The sequence below is a fragment of the Lemur catta genome, chromosome 5, assembly GCF_020740605.2.
Source record: "Lemur catta isolate mLemCat1 chromosome 5, mLemCat1.pri, whole genome shotgun sequence".
Classification (NCBI taxonomy): Eukaryota; Metazoa; Chordata; class Mammalia; order Primates; family Lemuridae; genus Lemur; species Lemur catta.
The window spans coordinates 27,715,191-27,734,032 of record NC_059132.1 but is presented as its reverse complement, the minus strand read 5'-3'; the positions used below and the strand labels follow the sequence as shown (position 1 = coordinate 27,734,032).

Sequence of the window (18,842 nt, the reverse complement as noted above, 5' to 3'; positions counted from 1 at the left end):
AAGCAGCAGCTCGGGCCGGAAGGAGGTCGGTGCCAGTCCGGTGAGTGAGGGTTTCGTGGGGGTCGCAGCGAGGGAGGTTGGGGGACGCCGAGGCGTGGGTGCGATCGGAAGTGAAGGAGGCTGGAATATCCGCCATCCTTTTGAAGGCCTGGCCGGCGTCCAGGACTTCGCGGTCCTCGAGCATTTACTGAGTGCCAGATACCTTCCAGGCACTGCCGTGGGCGCCAGAGACACGTCTGTGAGTGAGCGGACAAGGGCCCTGCCCTCAAGTAGCTGACATTCTAGTGGGCGAAGCAGACTATAAACGAGTAAACGAACAGTATTATCTAAGATGGTAGTAAGCGCTTTAAAGAAACCTGGACAGGATAATGTGGGGGAAAGAAGTGGGGGAGTAATAAGCCTTACGAAGATCTGGAGTAGAGCATTCCAGGCAGAGAGAATAGCAAGTGCAAAGACAATATAGTGGGAACAAACTTAGCAAGGTCAAGAAAAAGAAAAAACGCCACCGTGGCTGGAGCAAAAGTGGCAGGAAGGAGATGAAACCAGGGACTTAAGCACCAAATCTTTCAAGGCCTGTGAGTCAGGACAAGGAGTTTGATTTTTATTTGGAACTCAGTGGAAAACGTTTGACAGTTTCTAAGCAGATGAGTAGCATGCTCTAGTTTATGACTTTCAGATTACTCCTGATCCTTCGTCAGAAAGATGCATCTCTTCTGTTGCCCTCAAGCAGTGGTAATGCATGAAACCCAGACTGACAGAGCTAGAAAGGGATTAAAGACAACCTCATTGTACAGATAGGAAAAACTGAATCCCAGAAAGGTGAAGGGACTTGGCCCTTTAAGAACCCAGGCCTTCCAACTGCATTTAATGCCTTCAGAATTACTATCCTAATGTCTAGATATAATAATTGTCACTTTCTAAAACCTTTGAGATACTTTCCTTTGCTACAGATGGTGGCTCTTTAAATTTAGGTGTATCGGTATCACCTGGGAGCTTGTTAAAAATGCCTATTCTAAAAAAACAAATAAAAAACATCTGTATAAGTGTATAATTTTCTGTGATTTTTCTGTTGTAATGAAAAATGCATAGAATTTTAGGCTTAAGTTTGGAATCTTGATAAGCCAGTTAAGTGTATCTTAATCTTAATTTAAATATGCTGCTAATTATAATAATTATAGCAGCAGTTCTCACACTTTTTGGTCTTAGAATCCTTTTACACTTTTAAAGACTTATTGAGGACTTCAGAGTTTTTGTTTATGTGGGTAATATCTATCAATATTTGCCATTTTAGAAATCAACAGAATTTTCAAAGAAGTTATTAATTCATTTTAAAATAGTAATAAACTCATTACGTTAACAAATAGCATTTTTATAAAGAATATTTTCCAAAACACATGAAAAATTGAAAATGGCATTGTTTTACATTTTTACAAATCTCTTTAATGTCTAGCTTAATAGAAGACAGCTAGATTCTCATATCTCATGCATTCATTCTTTACAATATCAGTCTCATCATGTAGCCTTTAGAAAATTGCACTGTACTGTGTGAAAATGAGAGTGGAAAAAGGCAAATGTGCTAGTATTATTATGAAAATAGTTTTGGAAAAGTCTCAGGGACACCCAGGAGTCCCTGCACCACACTTTTAGAATCGCTGAATTACAATACTGTCGTGACAATCAAGAATTATGGGCTTCATTTGCAAATCAGTAAAATTATGCACATTAAAAATGTAGGTGTCCAGGCCTCCCCCTAGAGGCCCCAAGTCAGTAAGTCTGAGTGGAGTCAGAATCTTCCTCTTTAACAAGCACCACAGATTAATGTGATGTAAAGTGGTCTAAAAATCACATTTTGAGAAAACCTGTATAATTTGACCAGTTAAAATTCTCCACTCTAGAGTGGTCTGCCTACTAAAATCGAAATAGGTGTGTTTTCTTATCTTCAAATCTCTCCATTGACAGTTTCCAGACCCTGAGACTCTAAGAAGTTAGTAAGAAGTTTGTAGTAGACACCTTTCTGCCTACCAGCTTGATGAGTGTCTGAACTCAAAGTGTTGAGCACTTGCCACAGGCAGTGCCTCTATGCCAAGAACTGAGAAGATTTTTAGACTGTTATTCATAAGTTTACAGTTCTTTGAACAGATGGCTAACTTGGCGAAGGGAAACTGTGCTGAGTCTCACGATAGAGTATTCTCAGTGTGCTAAGGCTGTGGTCCCCAACCTCTGGACCTCCTGGTACCCTTCGGGTGGGTGGCCTGTTAGAAATAGCGCAAATCACACTGCCTGAGCTCCACCTTCCCCCACCCCCATTCGAGGAAAAAGCATCTTCCATGGAACCAGGCTGCACAGCAAGAGGTGAGCTGTGGGTGAAGAGGGAAGCCTTCCCCCATGGCTCCCTGGGCATCAGCATACCGCCTGACTGCCTGAGCTCTGCCTTTCCCCCCACCTGTGGAAAATAATGCCAGAAAGGTTTAGGACCTCTGTGTTAGGGTACTGACAGAGCAAAAGAAATTCATCTGAAATTAAGAGGGTAGTGATGAGAGTTTAGGTGAGAAGCTTCCTGAATAAGGTGAAATTAGAGTTGGTTATTATAAAGAGGGTAGAATTTCCACAGGAAGGTGTTGATGGGGACAGGGGCAGAAAGTTTTTCGCAGAAGGGACAACTAGAACCAGAACTGTAAGGTGAAAAGTGATTTAGAGAGTGAAACAAGCATAACTGAAGCTTTGTGCCATGGCAGGAAAGCCGGGAAGATTATAGGATTTAAGCAAACAAAGGAATGATAATCGGCCTCCAAATGAGGAAACTAAGGCCACTAGAGTACATCATAGCTAATTAGTGATAGAGGTACAACTAAAACCAGACTTGACTTCTATATTCATTCATTCCTTCAGCAAGCAGTTATTATACCTACGGACACTGCAGGGCTGCTTCTTATGACTTCTGTTCTACCACCTGAATCTTCTTGGAGGATTATGGGTGCCAGCCTGGAATTTTAAGCTTATCTCATGGACAGTGGAAAATCATCAATAGATTTTAAAATTGCCTTAACTGGCTTGGATTTATCTTTAGGACCAATTCTGAGAGGGGCAGTGTTTGGATATATCAAAGGGGTATGATTGGAGTTAAGGATACCCATTTAGAAATTAAGATAGTTTGGTACCCAGATGAGATAAAAGGACTGTGACCTAGGGACAATAGGTCTTAATTGAACATCTACATGGTGGAATAATATAACAGTAACATGTATTTATAATTTACCCACGTTAGTTCATCTGGTCCTTACAACTACCCTGTGAAGTGTTTGCTGTTAATAACCTTATTCAATAGATGTGAAAACTAAGGCTTGGCAAGCCCATGGGTTCACCCAGGGGTAGGATCAGGCACCATACCTCCAGAGCCTATGCCCCTAACCACCACACCGTGATAATCCTATAATTTTGATATCGCAAAAACTGTGTGGCCATCATTCAAGCTGTGCATATGCTGGGCAAGTAGGTCTGTGGGTGAGAGTGAGGAGTTCTTTTTTAGTTATACTGAGTTTAAGATACTGGGGGATGTTTCAGACTGTAGAGGAGAAAAAATGGGGTGGGGAGATCATAAACCTAAGCCTGATTAATCAGTGTTTTTGTCATTCGCATCCAGTAGCTATTCAGCAAATGCTTATAGCAAAAGGATAAAAGTTGCAGGTATAACTGAAATAATCCTGGGTTTAAAGCAAAGCTCCAATAAAGGTAAATACAAAAGATGTTTCTCAGTATGCCAGAAAATATGTTAAAGTGTGAGCTGAGGCTGACCAAATGCCAGTTATGAGGTGTGTGATGGCTCCAAGAAACTACTGCGAGCATAAGAGCTAATTTAATTAGAAGCTTTTAAGTAAATGGCCCTCAAAATAGTGATTTCTGTTTACATATTGCTAACTTTTTTATGTTACAGATCCCTATAATAATGTTTGAGTATAAGCAGAACAACTTTATGTTTGTTCTTTGCAAAGGATAGAGTAATGCTAACAATCTGCTCTTCGTTTGATTTTTCTCCCCCTTGCCAATTCAGAATGCTACTTTGTCAATTTCTGTGCCAGGTGTAGGAACTCCTCCATTTTCCAAGTGTGACAGCGCAGGCAGAGAAGAGTGGATGAGCTGTAAATATAACCTAGAACTGCGGTCTCCAACCCCTGGGCCACAGACTGGTACTGGTCCGTGGCCTGTTAGGAACCCGGCCACACAGCAGGAGGTGAGCGGCTGTTAAGCAAAGGAAGCTTCATCTGTATTTACATCTGTATTTACAGCCACTCCCCATGGCTTGGTCTGCATCACCACCTGAGCTCTGCCTCCCCTCCGACCCCCAGTCCATGGAAGTGTTATCTTCCGTGAAACCAATCCCCGGTGCCAAAAAGGTTGGAAACCACTGTCCTAGAACACATTTAATTATGGAGAATGAAGTGTTAATATTCTGATATAATTATAGTGAAAAAAAATACCATCTGGGCATCAGTGCTTTTCCCCATTTGTGTTATCTCAGAATTATTTCTGCAAACAGCAGTTTCCTCAGCCAACTTAATATTGAGCCACCACAACGGAAATCAGCCATATTACTTCCTTATTTACTTATGTTGAAAATTGGAACAGAACGGAAATATTTCTTCACTCAGAAGTTGGCAGGAGCAGCAACAGGGCAATCTGTTAGGCATGACAGCTATAGGCTCTTTTCTTTCCCTTTTTTAAAAATAATATAGTCGATATTCAGAATGGTTTTCTAGGGTAAAATCATTTACATTTCTGATTATTCACGATCCTAGCAAAGCTTACTTTCTGTATACCTAAAAGATGAAAAAGGAGTTGGATTAAACTTGAGAATCACAATTATCTGTTACATTCTTATTAATGGTGAGAGAAAGGTAATAGAAAATTCTACCAAGTAACTTAAGCCACAAGCATAGTACAGCTGTTTTTAACTGTTTGCAGCAAGGTGGCATTTTGATTTTCTTTTTTGAACTCTTTTTTCTTTGGCTTCCAATGTCAGCTGCTGCACTGAGAATAGCAGGCATGATATTATTATGGGAAGTCTAGAACTTGCAAGTGAATTGCATTTCTAAAATTCATAAATTTGTCTTTTTCACATTCACAGCATAGTTGTACTTCCCTTCAGTACTTCTCATACTGCCTTGGATATAATTAGCTGTTTATGCCCCTGCCCCAAGCTAGTTTGTAAATTCCTGAACATCTGAGACAGTGTCCTAATTCACCTAACATCCCTTGCAGCACCTGCTGCTTCATCTTGCACTTGTTGGGCCCTTGACTTAGCTGAGCTGTTTTGAAGTCATTAGGCTGGAATGAAGAGAATGGTTATGGTTGATGCAATTTGTATTGCAAGGAGCAGAAACCCGTTCAAACTGACTTAACTAAAAGGAGACTTAGTATAAAGAAATAAGTCAAGGGTATCCCCTCGCAAGCATGATTTGTTCCCTTACTCTTATTTTCTGCTTCTGTCACTTTCTTGAACACATATCTTTGCCAGTGTTTTCTCTCACAACTGCTCAACAACGTTATATCTTTAGTAGTCCTGATGGGTTATATCTCTTAGTAGTTCTGATCAGAAATCCTTTGTGTTCAGGATATCCATGGTATGAGTATGAAGTGTCCAGTATTGACCAGACATATAAGGCAATTATGATACCTGTTTTTCTCCTGGCATGAAATCCTGTGCCAGGCTACTTCTGCCACCTTTGGCCTAAGAGCAGTTTAAGGGTGTTCATAGTGTTTTTCTAGACCATGTCTTGTAGGTTTCTCTAAACTTCTAGTAGAGACAAATGGCTATATCTGTACAGAACAGGAACCACAGATCTTGGCCACATGGGCAGTTTGCGTGCCACACTCCAGTGTGTGAGGAGAAGAGTCAGCGACTGATGGTGAGGACTGCCTGGGAGCCACAGCCACAGTTCAGTCGCTAGTTGTGAACTTAGTCTTTTTTCTCCTGCCTAACCATTTCCCTATTTGCTACGTTATTTGCATGTTCAGTGTTCATTTTCATGGTTTTAATTTTGAATAAAATTGAATACTTCTTTCAAAAAAAACACAAAGTCAGGAAGTAGAATTCTGTCAGGAGCCACAGCAGCATGTATGAGTCTCTCTTTCCTTTCCCCACTTTTCTTCCTCTTCCCCCCTCTCTGTTTTTCCCACCCTCCCCTCTCCATCCCTCTTGTGCTTTCTCTGAGCTTCTCCTTTTATGTGGCCCAAACCTGACTGCCTCAGCCCCCAGTCTGCCTACTCTTCCTCAAATGGCCTTAACCCACAAGAGTCTCAATTCCAAATTCCAACATTAAAGATTCTGATTAACTTAGTCAGCCAATGGATTGACTTCCTTCTAGGCCCAAGAAAATAGAGGCAGGGCTCAAAAAAGGGAACCATGGGCTAAATAGACCACAACAGTGGTTCTCTACCACAAACTCAGGACTCACAAAAACAATATAACATATCACGGATGGGATCGAAGCTCAGTTTATGCTGTTCAATCTGTATTATTACAAAATATTTATTTGCAATGAGGAAAAGAAAAATGTGAAATTTTAAAGATTAAAACTGCATAATGGTCCCCCCCTGCCCTAAGATTTTTAACACATTAACTGCCATGTGAGTTGTATTTAACTCAGGCTAGTTTTGAGCCAAGGGCCTTGTGAGGCAAAACCTGGGCAAAACTCTGCAGCTGGTTCATGAAAATCTTAGTTGTTGATGTTCTTATTGTTACAATTAGTATTGACAATTTGATTCTAAAAACATGGATTAAATGAAGTCAATAACGAATTTTTCATTAAATTAGAAAGGATCATTTTGTTTTTGAAGTTTTTATTCTGTTTTCATAATAAAACACCGTGGCCCCAAGGAAAAGAATTTTTTCTAGTGTGGCAGTCAGTGTGTTAAAGGTTGCCTGGTATTCTGAGTAAAAGTGTTTTATAATAGTTTAACTATCAGGTATATATTTTATCACAATGTCTGAAAGAATCATTAACAGTAATAATTACTAGAGCTTATTCAGTGATTACTGTTGCCAGACTCTGTGTTTTAGATATACTGCCTTGTCAGACTTTGCAATAATCGTACGAGAATAGGTACTGTTTTTTTTTCCCATTTTAAAGATGAGGGACTGAGGCACAAAGATTAAGTCATTTATAAAAGTTGCAAGGCTGGTTGGAGTTAGAGCCAGGATTCAAATCCAGGAAATCTGGCACCGTGGTCTGTACTCTGAACCTCTCTGCTATTCTGCCTTTATCAGAGACCATCAATTACACTGATCCAGAGTAATCTAAATCCAGAATGGAATGTGAGTGATTAGTTCTCTCATTGGGAAAGTATTCAGACAGTCTGGAGCAGCATTAAGCAAGGTTGTTGTAGAGGAAATGAGGAACTGTATTAGTGGCCCTTAGACACCAGTCCATGGACCCACTGTCTCAGAATCACCCAGGGAGCTAATTAAAAGCCATAAATTCCAAGACCCAAACCCAGGGATTCTTACTCACTAGGTCTGGGGTGGGACCCAAGAATCTATATTTTTAACAAGCTCTCTAGGTAACTGTGATACTCAACCTGGTTTGGAAACTCTGGAGTTGGTGATCTTTTATTCCCACATTATCTTCTAATACAGAATGGTAAATGGAGACTTTAGGGGTTGGAAGTCATGAATTCCTTTAGGTATGTACCTTGAAGGTCTTTTGAGATTGTTAGCATTGGCTCTTTTTGTCTCAGAGAATATAATAGGTGCTAATAAATATGTCAGTTTGCATAATCATGATCCCTGCTGTATAACATTATTCAGTTTATAAAGATCCATCACTTTATCAAATTTAAACTAATCTCCATCAATAAATTATTTATTGACCATGTGCTACTTGTGACGTGTAGCAATAAAAAATATAGCCCCTGTGCTGAAGGGGCTCATAGGTGAGACGGAGTAGACTGCAGAGCAGTACGGAGCAGCATATGCCAGAGCCAAGTGAGTGGTGTAGGTGGGGAAGGCTCCAGGGGGTCAGGGAGAAGCTGTCCTGTATCTACGTGTACTCTGGATCCGTGTGGGAGGAAGAGCCAGACCTTGGAAGGAGGCTCAGGGAAGCTGCAGGAAGGAGCTCCACAGCAGTAATGTTGTGCCAAGCCTCGTGTCTGTAAGGACGCTGTTGGCTCTCCAGCACTCTGTGGAGGCTGTTCATCCTCCGGAAGCTTCTGAATCTCAGAGCAGGAAGAGAGTCCATGTCCTTTATTTCCCATTTCTTCTACAGTAATTGCCTTGATCCTGGGGGGGGGATCATCCACGCAGGTGATCTGTCACACTCCTGAGCCTCTCAGTTCTTTGACCTCTTCATCTTACACTCTACTCACTTCACTCACTTCACCATCCGAATTCCCAGAGTCCATGTCCAGTTTTGCCGTTGGCCCAGTACATTCCTTCCAGAATCAGGAATCAGACCCAGCATTCTCTGGCCACCACCTCATTACCACAACTTGTATCTGTTTTTCTTGAGCACCTCCTGACCCGTGACCCCTCTGCTTTTTCACTCTCCTCTGACCCTGTATCTGGAGAACTTCCCTTCCTTTTTTGATTCATGTTAATTCTTCAGGTCCTGCTACACACCTCACTTTCTCAGGGAGGCTTTCTGCAATAAGGTTAGCTACCCATGTGAGTCCTCCTGTAGCATCCTGTATTTTCCCTTGGGTAGCATTGAGCATATTTTTAGTTAGCGTCTATATCCTCTGCCAGACAGCTTCATGAAGGCAGAGACAGTGTCTGTAGTGGTGCTTGAATATGAAAATGTATACTTCTAGTCTAAAACTTAGTGGTGGGGAAGGGTGGGAAGGAAGAAAATGGCAGGATAAGAAATAAGGCAATATTAGAATACACTGAAGGTGTGGGGGCTTTTTGTTTTATTTTCCCTACAAAGAGAACAGGCCTCTAGCTCAGAGCCTTAAGCAGATGGTAGTATCTCTGGAAGTTAATAACACTGCTTTGTTTTCTTTGTCTTTATGTGTACAGTTACTTTTATCCACAGAAGTGATAAGAGTTTCCTTTTAAAATAAATGTATAAAAATAAAATAATGAGTTGATTTAAAGGAAAGGCATAATAATTTGGTATATGGATGTAGAAAAAAAATCATGACAGCAGAAGCACTGAATGAAGTTTGGATAATGATGACTTGGATGAGGCCACAGTCACTCCTTATCAAAGACCTGGGGAAAGCCTGGAGCACTTTTTCAATACACTCATAGCCTATTGCCATTGAGACCCACTAGTCTAGAATAAAGGACAAAATCATATCTACTAATTATTGTATATCTTATAGTGAAACTTGGGAGCTCACAAGTCAAGCCCCTAGCATAGTGCCTGACTTAATGCAGTCATTCAATAAGTGTTACTTTCATTGTTTCCGCCCATAACCCGCTCCTGAAAAAGAGAGACCAAGTTCTAATCTGGTCTACTGCTAACTTCTAGCATAATCATTAAAGAGCAAGTCACTGCGAAGTGAATAGATTAGATCATTTCTGATGTCCTCTTCAATGCCAAGACTTTGTTTCCTTTAGTGTTGTTTTATGAAGAAATGGAAATAAACACATGTTCAATCTACCATGCATAGCCAAAGTCTAAAGTTTTTTTACTCTAAATAGTCTATCCTTAAATTTTAAAGACTTGGAAAATTATTTATTGTCACTATTTAACTATCCTTTCAAGGGCTAGTGAAAATTAAATGACATTTACATCTTATTGTAATTCAGACTTTGAGAAGTTCAGTGGCAAAATACAATGATTCATCACTTTTTATGTTCTGTGATCACACTGCCTTCATGTAAGTATAAAGGAAAGTAAATGTCATTTTCAAAAGTAATTATCTTGGGTCTTTACACAAGTAAAGCTAGGTGTTTCATCTAATGTTTTAGAGATGTAGAAGTTGAACTTTTTCTTTGAGAGTCAGTGGTTTTTAAAGGGGAAATCAAATTACCAGGAAGATGGTCATAAACACACAGGCTCTTAGACTGGGATGTTACTTTGCTTTTTATTCATGATATTTTCCTCTTTTTTAAAATTTGTCTAACAATCTTTCTCTCTGGTTTTATATTTGCATTTCTGCCAGCTAGACACTTAAGATGTTAATCCTTCCCTTAGCTAATTTTACAGACTTTGAGCCAGAGACTTGCTATGCTTACAAACTGTTACATGTACTGTATTTTGTCTTTTGATATTGAAGAAACTATTAAAGGAAAATTCTTTTGTCTAACGTTCTTGCCCAAGAGGAAGGTTCTATAACCTCAGAAGTCAATAGCTTTATTTATGTATCTGCAGTAAGTGTAATTTTCTTTCTAATATTAAGACAAGTACAACTACCTTAAGTGTCCCTGCATTATTTATATATCTATGTACTTGAATTACTCAAATTTTGAGCTCCATGGTTATGATTATGATGTACCAGTTGATTTACATTATTGATATTACAACAGATGGTAATGGTGCAGGTTGAAATAAAAGATCATTAAGCTAAATATTTTAGCCTTCATTGGCTCCCTGTTGCATAGAATTTGTCAGAGTGAAATAGAATCATAGCATTTCAGAACTGGAAGAGTCCTTAGAGATTATCTCATCCAGTCCCTCATTTGACAGATGAGAAAACAGAAGTCCAGAGAGAATGCTACTTGCCAAGGTCGTACAGCTAGTTAGTAGCAAACCTAGGACCAGAATCTAGGTCGGCCATTTTCCAATTCAGTGCTTTTTTTACTGTCTCTATGTGAGATTTTTAGGTGGTATTCTCTTTAATTACTCCCTGATGTCAACACCAATTATTCTAATCAATTTCATATCTGTTCATTTCTGGAACATACAGTTTCACCCCATTATAAGTCTCAGTTGGTTAAACTTTTATATCTGGCTTTCTTTTAGGTTCGTCTCCACTCACATCTTTTAATCTTGAAGACTGTAGAATACACCTGGATCTACCACTTTTTTGGAAAATTTCCCTACCAAGCAATAAGTTACCCACTGTGCTCTTATAGTATAGAAGCTTTTGAGTTCTCTAAATCTAAACAAGATTTCCTTCTGTTTTCCCATGAAGCCACATTGTTGCTTATTCATTTTAGTGGTGAGTGTTGTTGTGCCAGCTGCTTTTGTTTTGGAAGATGTGGACTTCAACCAAATGGCCCCGCTGGGAGAAAATCATAGTTCTTACAATGCTTCATTTCCCTCAATCTTTGAACTCTCACCAAGTTCCCACTCAGGTGATGATGTCATCATAGCCAAAGAGGGAACTAGTGTTTCAATGGAGTGTCTTCTCACCGCTGGTCACTACGAAGATGTCCATTGGTACAACTCAAAAGGACAGCAACTGGATGGCAGAGGCAGAGGTAACTGTGTCAGGGTGTAATTAATCAAGTTTACTCATTTCCTGTTCTGTCTTCTTGGTTTTTAAGATAGTCAAGAAATCTCAAAGATGAGGTGACAGGATGAGTAGTTTAAAACTTTTGAAAGGCCTAGAGTATTAGACCTATCAGAAAAAGCAAAGTAATTATAATTATTTCACCAGAAGAAGAAAAAAAGAATAGTTATACATTTAAAAAGCGTTTACATGACAGTAAGGTGTTTTCTTTCCTCCTGACTTGGTTTCCTCCTTCACTGAAGGTAGACTAAATCAGGGCTCTTTCATACAGCTGTGCAGGTAGTGTACTGCACAACTCCACGTGTACCATTCATTCACCTAGACTGCTACCAAATAGTACAGTGTGGTGCCCTGTATGAAAATATCAAGAAAGGTCTTAGCTAGACTTAAGAAAATTTGTTATGAATAAAATATTTTTTGCTCTGAAATGAATTACTATAAACGTTAGAGGAAGTCTAGGGCATTTTTTAAAATGAGTATAAATCTATGCATAAAACTTTGATGTTAGATCTCTGAGCATTAGAAGGGCATTATGAGGCCAGGCGCAGTGGCTCACGCCTGTAATCCTAGCACTCTGGGAGGCCGAGGTGGGTGGATCGGTCGAGGTCAGGAGTTCGAGACCAGCGTGAGGCAAGAGTGAGACCCCGTCTCTACTAAAAATAGAAAGAAATTATCTGGCCAACTAAAAATACATATAGAAAAAATTAGCCGGGCATGGTGGCACATAACTGTAGTCCCAGCTACTTTGGGAAGCTGAGGCAGAAGGATTGCTTAAGCCCAGGAGTTTGAGGTTGCTGTGAGCTGGGCTGACACCACGGCACTCACTCTAGCCCGGGCAACAAAGAGAGACTCTGTCTCTAAAAAAAAAGAAAAAGAAAAAGAAGAAGAGGGGCATTATGGAACTCTGTAAGCCCTTCCAGCTCATTTTTTCTATTCTATTCCTTAATTTACTTGAAAAGAGGAAGGTTTCTCTTGTATTTTTCTGTTTTTCAGTCTTAAAAATCAGACATAATGATAATGTGACCAAGGTCTACATTTTGACAGATTTTTATTTAATTTTGCTATTTGTGGATCTGTGAACCCATCCTAATCCAGACTACTATTTCTTTAACCAGTGTTGTGTTATAGAGATTTTTTTCATGCATATTTGAGTTATAATGTACCTCAAAAGGAAATCACCATGAAAAGCCAAAGGGATGAAGATTAAATTCTGAGATCCTCACAAACTTCACTTTCAGGAAAGACCATCTTTTTTTGCTAGAAAGATAGTGTAACCTCTTGAAATATAAAGGATATTGGTTATTCATATTAGAGTGGAAAATAGAAAAGTACAAAGGTGTTATTTCCTTCAGAAGTACACGCTAAATAAACATCTTAACCTTTTACAGACTGAGTAACTGCTCACCAGGGGATTGAAGAATTTGAGTTAGAAAGAAAAGAGTATTTTTAATGAGCTTGTTAAAAATACAAACCTACTGAATCAGAATCTCCAGAGTGGTACCTGGAGTGTGTATTTTCAACATGATTTGGGGTTCCACATTTGGACCCACTGAACTAGATTCCTGTCTCCTCTGGGTGCTAGGATATCCTGACCAAACGCATCTGAGATTTGAATTATTCAATCAGTGTGATCATTTTAGACTAACTGCATAAACAAAGCCTTAGGTTAGGACAAGACCAGCCAAGTGGAATGGCAGTTTTATTTTCCTATTTTGCGTTTACTCTGAAAACCGCTAACATCTATCATTGATGCTTTCAGCAGCAGCTCTGGAAAATTGTATTAAGTTTTATGAATCTCAAGTGAGAGGAGTTTAAAGAGCATGTCAGTCTAGTATAAGGTTCATAAATCTTGAGCTATTATCAGCAAGTGAGCTAGAGAGTTTGTGGTTGTAGTGCAGCAGTTGATGAATGGAGTCTGCATAGTTCATCATAGCTTGGATTCAAAGGGTATCCTTTTCATAGCTCTAAGTTAGTAGAAGAGAAGCTTGTGGTATATTGGCTATATTCATAACTGCATATTTTCCTCCTTTTTGCATTAGCGAAGTGATGGCTCTTAAAAATAAATGTACCTATAGAATTTAAATAAGTTTTGATGATGATAGAAAGTGGGCACAATCTAGAGTGCTCACTAATTTATGTGCTACTAACATAATCCAGAACTGTAGAATCTCAGGGATGAAAGAGATTTTGAAGATTGGGCATTTAGGTGATACTTAACAAGCAGTCACTCAGCCTCTCCTGGGATACCGCCTCTAGTCACTAGAAGACACACCCACACCCCAGGTTAGCCCATCCATCCCATCTTTGAATGGCTTTCATAGTTAAAGCAGAGTGCTCTGGGAGTTTACCATGAAGGTAAAGGCAGAGCCAAGTTACTGAAGAATGTTGAATCAAGGTGAGTGGTCAATATGTTTTTCATCAACTTGTATACTTCTGTATACACGTTTCCTGAATGAAGATACTTTCGTGTATGGAAGAGAGGTAGCATGTTTTAGGTTTAAAACAGAAGCATAGCCATCTTAAGGGCAACTTTATTCTCTTTGCCAAGTTGTTTGTTTATCGTAACTTGTGAGATGCATCTTTTGGCTTGTGCTTCAGTTACTCTTGCCAAGAAATCAAGATATCATCAACAAACCTTTCGTAACAAAACAAATTAATGTGTGCAAGGCATATGAGACTAGCCAGTTAGTAATTAAAAAAAACAACTTTTTTTCTTGTTATGTAAGTTCACTACGGAAAGTGAGCAGACAGTTAAAAGAAGAAAATAAAAATTATAACAATTTAAAATACCATTATTTTAAACCATTGTTTTATATTTCTGAGACATATTTTTCTAGTATCTGAAAATGTATAGAGATTATGATGTCAACACACATACACATATAAATTTTTTTTTTAAGGTTAGTCATTTAGCATTATGTAGACATACCAGTCTCACTGAAAGGCTTTTTATGCTTGGCAGTAAAAAAGAAGCTGTGGTAATTATTAGTGTCAGGAAGGAAGATCTTGATTTCCTTTTTAAGTTCCAGGCTAATTAAATTCTGACTACCCTTTTTTACATGATTGAAACAAACAGTAGAATCTAACAGATGAGTTAAGGTACTTTCATGAAGAGGCAGCTGGCATATTTAGTAATAATATTCTTTATGCTATAATTTTTTTTTCATTTGTCGGATTATCAGGTGGAAAATGGTTGATTTCTGATAACTTCCTAAACATCACCAACGTAGCCTTTGATGACCGCGGGCTCTATACGTGTTTCGTCACCTCTCCAACTCGTGCCTCCTACTCTGTCACCCTACGTGTTATCTTCACCTCGGGAGACATGAGTGTGTATTACATGATTGTTTGCCTGATTGCCTTTACAATCACTCTCATCTTGAATGTCACACGGCTGTGCATGATGAGCAGCCATCTTCGCAAGACCGAGAAGGCCATCAACGAATTCTTTAGAACTGAAGGGGCTGAGAAACTTCAGAAGGCCTTTGAGATTGCAAAACGCATCCCCATCATCACCTCAGCCAAAACTCTGGAGCTCGCCAAAGTGACACAATTCAAGACCATGGAGTTTGCGCGTTACATTGAAGAACTGGCAAGAAGCGTTCCTCTTCCACCCCTTATTCTTAACTGTCGAGCTTTTGTGGAGGAAATGTTTGAGGCTGTGCGAGTGGATGACCCTGATGACATGGGAGAAAGAATTAAAGAGAGACCTGCTTTGAATGCTCAAGGTGGCATATATGTCATTAACCCAGAGATGGGGCGGAGTAATTCGCCAGGAGGAGATTCAGATGATGGCTCCCTGAATGAACAAGGCCAGGAGATAGCAGTTCAGGTTTCTGTCCACCTTCAGTCAGAGACCAAAAGTATTGATACAGATTCTCAAGACAGCAGTCATTTCAGCTCACCTGATGATACGGGATCTGCCGAATCTAATTCTAACTACAAAGATGGAACATACGAAAACTGTCAACTGTAAGCTATCCCAGTACCTACAAAAACAACTCACAGAAAAGGAACCTGTTTCTTGGAAAAAACAACATTCTTACCAAAAGATGACTGGGGTTTTCCGTTTGTTAATATTAAGCACATGAGAACATGAATTGCCAAAATCTTTGTAAAAATGCAGTGATTTTCCTATCTGGTATTTCTCAGTCAATTTCCCTGAGCTTGAATAAATGATGCATGTTAAGATTTAAAGGAGCCTGAGAGATAAACATGATAGGAAAAGTACTGAACTCTGAGAGTCCCATGGTTTCTCTTCTGGTCACAGATCTTCCGTTGGTGAGGTCTGACACTTAGCTTGAGGCCTCAGTTTTCCGATCAGTAAGATGCAGGATTTGCATTAGAGGAGATCTGAAGTGGTTTCTAGCCCAGTAACTTCTTACCCATTACCTTTAAACCACCAAAATCTTCAGCATATCTCCAAGTAAACCTTTCCCTGGACTTTTGGTCCTTTCTTTTAGAAAGAATCAAGCTTAAACTTTAGTCTGTGATCCAGATTTCCACACCAGTGCTATAACGTGCAGAGGTACGAGTGTTTTTCAGACGTTTTGCCTTGTGGAGTGTCCAGTGATACATCCTAGGTTGAATCTCTTCAACTTAGCACGTCTGTATTGTTATACAGATATCAAGGAGCTAACTGCTCTTTTGTAAACCACTTTCCATGAGTAAATTAGTCCTTCTTGGGAGCATGTCATGTCTTTTTAACTTTCTGAGACATCATTTAGTTCATTGAGGCTGGCAGTGATTTCCCAACTGATCTCCTGAAGGGAGCAATTTGTTCCTAAGGAATAATGTCTTTGATGCTTTTTAGAAAAAGAACAATGTCAAGTCATCTGTCTCTGGCAAATCATGGATCTTGATGTTTCTGTTAATAGAATTTCTCAGGCTTTCCTTTTTTAAAAGTATTGGACTCTACAAGTGAGTTCTATCTTTGGGATCCCATTCTAGGATAAAACCCAGAGCTGGATTCCTCCTTAGACCTCTGTCAACACTCTTACCCTCTGTGTTCTTAAATACGGTGCTAACGGTTGAATGCTTCCTAATCTTGTTTGTTTATATTTTGTTGTTAAGGTTTTTATTTTTGTGTATTTCAGATACATAATGCTGAACTAGGGCTGCTTTTGTGGCCTTTCTGAGAAGCGCTTACCTGAAATAAGATTAGATAACCTGAGAGTATGTCACCATATTAAAATACACCCACACACACACACACACACACACACACACACACACACACATGATCTAGACATAAAAAAGGAGAAAAATGATGGAAGATGCCATGTGGTTCAACTGTGTGTAATAAACACTTAAGATGGCATTTCTTGCCTGGATGAGATAGGCTATGATGGAATTGTAAATACTCATCAGAACAATTTTGTCAGCTACAGGAAGCTTGGTGCCATATAATTTTAAGAACTTAGCAGTGGAGCTCCATTTGGGGCTTCACATTTCTTCATTTGACTTCTGATTGAACTAGAGGCACCTGAAGGAAATGTTCAGGGGAGGTTTTATCAGGATTTTAATTTAAGGTTTCAAACAGAGGAAGACAGGAAATCCAACGTGTGACCAGATAGAACTTAGGCCTTTCTTTGTCAGGCTTATCAGAAGTAATGTGTCTGCTCTGGATAGCATGAATGAATCAATGTGCAGTTTTATCAGATGGCATTACAGATAAAGTGATAATGCTGCCTTTTCTCTCTCTCAGGCTGTTTCCATGGAAACCTCCAGAGCCAAACAAAAGCTAACCAATCATTTAGCCAATGCTTGCCTTGCCTCATAGACCACTGTTTCTTTAAGGAAAACTGTTTTCTTGTATTTGGCTATGAAAGCAAGGGCTCTTGAACATATCCTAAAGTATATAGAATACATTTTCCCTTCTCACAATGTTTCTCTTAAAAAAGTAAAAATTTTTTAAATCCCTTGTCTAAGGTCAGTCCCCTGGGCATCCCTTAGAGCTTCAGATAGTACCTTTAACCCTGTCATAACATATTAGGTTTGGGATCATCTCTTAGGAAGTCACTTTTCACATTAAAGAGAACAGTTTTACCCTACTTGTTCTCATAAGAGACATTAGTGTTTGGAACCCTAAGATAGACATATTTAATCATCAAAGTTCTGGGAAACAGAACTTTGAAAAAATATAGGAAATACTTTTTAAAATCTGAGTTTGCACAAATAATATACAATAATTAAATACAGTCTACTCCATTGTATCCTGGATAAATTATTTTAGAAACATAATGGTGACCTAATTTAGTGGCCAAAGTAACTTGTTTACTTTGAATGTTCCAGTTTATGGTGCCATTGATAAGGAATTAATGTAGGTCAAAATTTAATTGAACTTGGTATTATTTTGTAAAGCTAGTTTTCAAGAAGAAAACCATACTTAATATTTCTGTATCTAATCAAATACTCTTCGTATATAGTTAACAGTCTCATGTTATCTTTTTGTTAAATCCTTAACCTTTTGAACTTAAACTACAAAGTCTTTTGACAATAACTATAGTGTAATTATCTTTTTGTCTCACTGGATTTTGTAGTTAGTGAAAAATGCCTTTACCCAAAAAAAAAATGTATTTAAAATAGTTCTGTCATCGCATTTGTAAATTTTATCTTGTATTGTGATTTCATGAACCTTACTGCCCTTATGAAATGGTAGCTTTGTGAAATACATTTACCAAAAATCAACATTTAAACATCTTTATAGATTCTTTACCAGTTTAAGTCGAGCTGCTACTCCCCTTCGAGTTCATAGGCGGCTTGATAACCACCTTTCTGCAAAGTTGCATCTGTTATGATGGTTTAATTCTTGAGTCAGGGCCAGGGAGCATTTATATTTGCTACCAACTACCTTGATATAAATATCTTGGAGTTGCCGACCTAGAATGTTGTGACAAGGCTCCTGGCTGCTTCTTTGCCTCACATCTATATTAAGATCAGAGCAATATCTGCACACGGCTTTCCCTTTGGTCCTCCAGACACAGCAAGCCCCTTGGTCCAGTCAGTCCTCTCCACGCCCTGCATGTATTTTCACCTTAGATCAGACTCTGTCTCTTGGGCCCCATATGGCACAGGAGCACAGCATGCTTGTTTCCTAGAGCCCAGCCAGTCATGGGTGCTAGCCTAGTCTTAACACACCAGCAGTTGTGACGCAAGCATATTGTATTTTCTGAGTCACGAGTAAGAGAGTGCAGTCTTTTCTCATCTAGGCCAGGAGTACCGAAAATACTCAGCCTTATATAGAAATTCCTAGCTTCTCGTTAACACATTTCAGAATGTAAACGAGTATTATTTGATATGGTTCAGATGATGTTTAAATGGTCAGCATTTCAATAAATACTTGTATCATAATTTTGTCTCTTCTTTTAAAAAAGTCATACTTGAATGTAATTTATTAAATGTTCAATGGAATGTATTTCACTTGTCTGAAATTTTTATAG

At 39.0% G+C, this 18,842-nt stretch overlaps 1 protein-coding gene across 1 annotated transcript; it reads left to right on the top strand.

The window, feature by feature from the left end:
* The first annotated feature begins 2 nt into the window (after positions 1–2).
* Positions 3–18,090, top strand: MFAP3 (microfibril associated protein 3). The gene is made up of 3 exons (XM_045551313.1): positions 3–40; positions 10,908–11,368; positions 14,583–18,090. The coding sequence occupies exons 2-3, from the start codon at positions 11,074–11,076 to the stop codon at positions 15,374–15,376; spliced, it is 1,089 nt and encodes a 362-aa protein (XP_045407269.1). The 5' UTR covers positions 3–40; positions 10,908–11,073; the 3' UTR covers positions 15,377–18,090.
* The last annotated feature ends 752 nt before the right edge of the window (positions 18,091–18,842 follow it).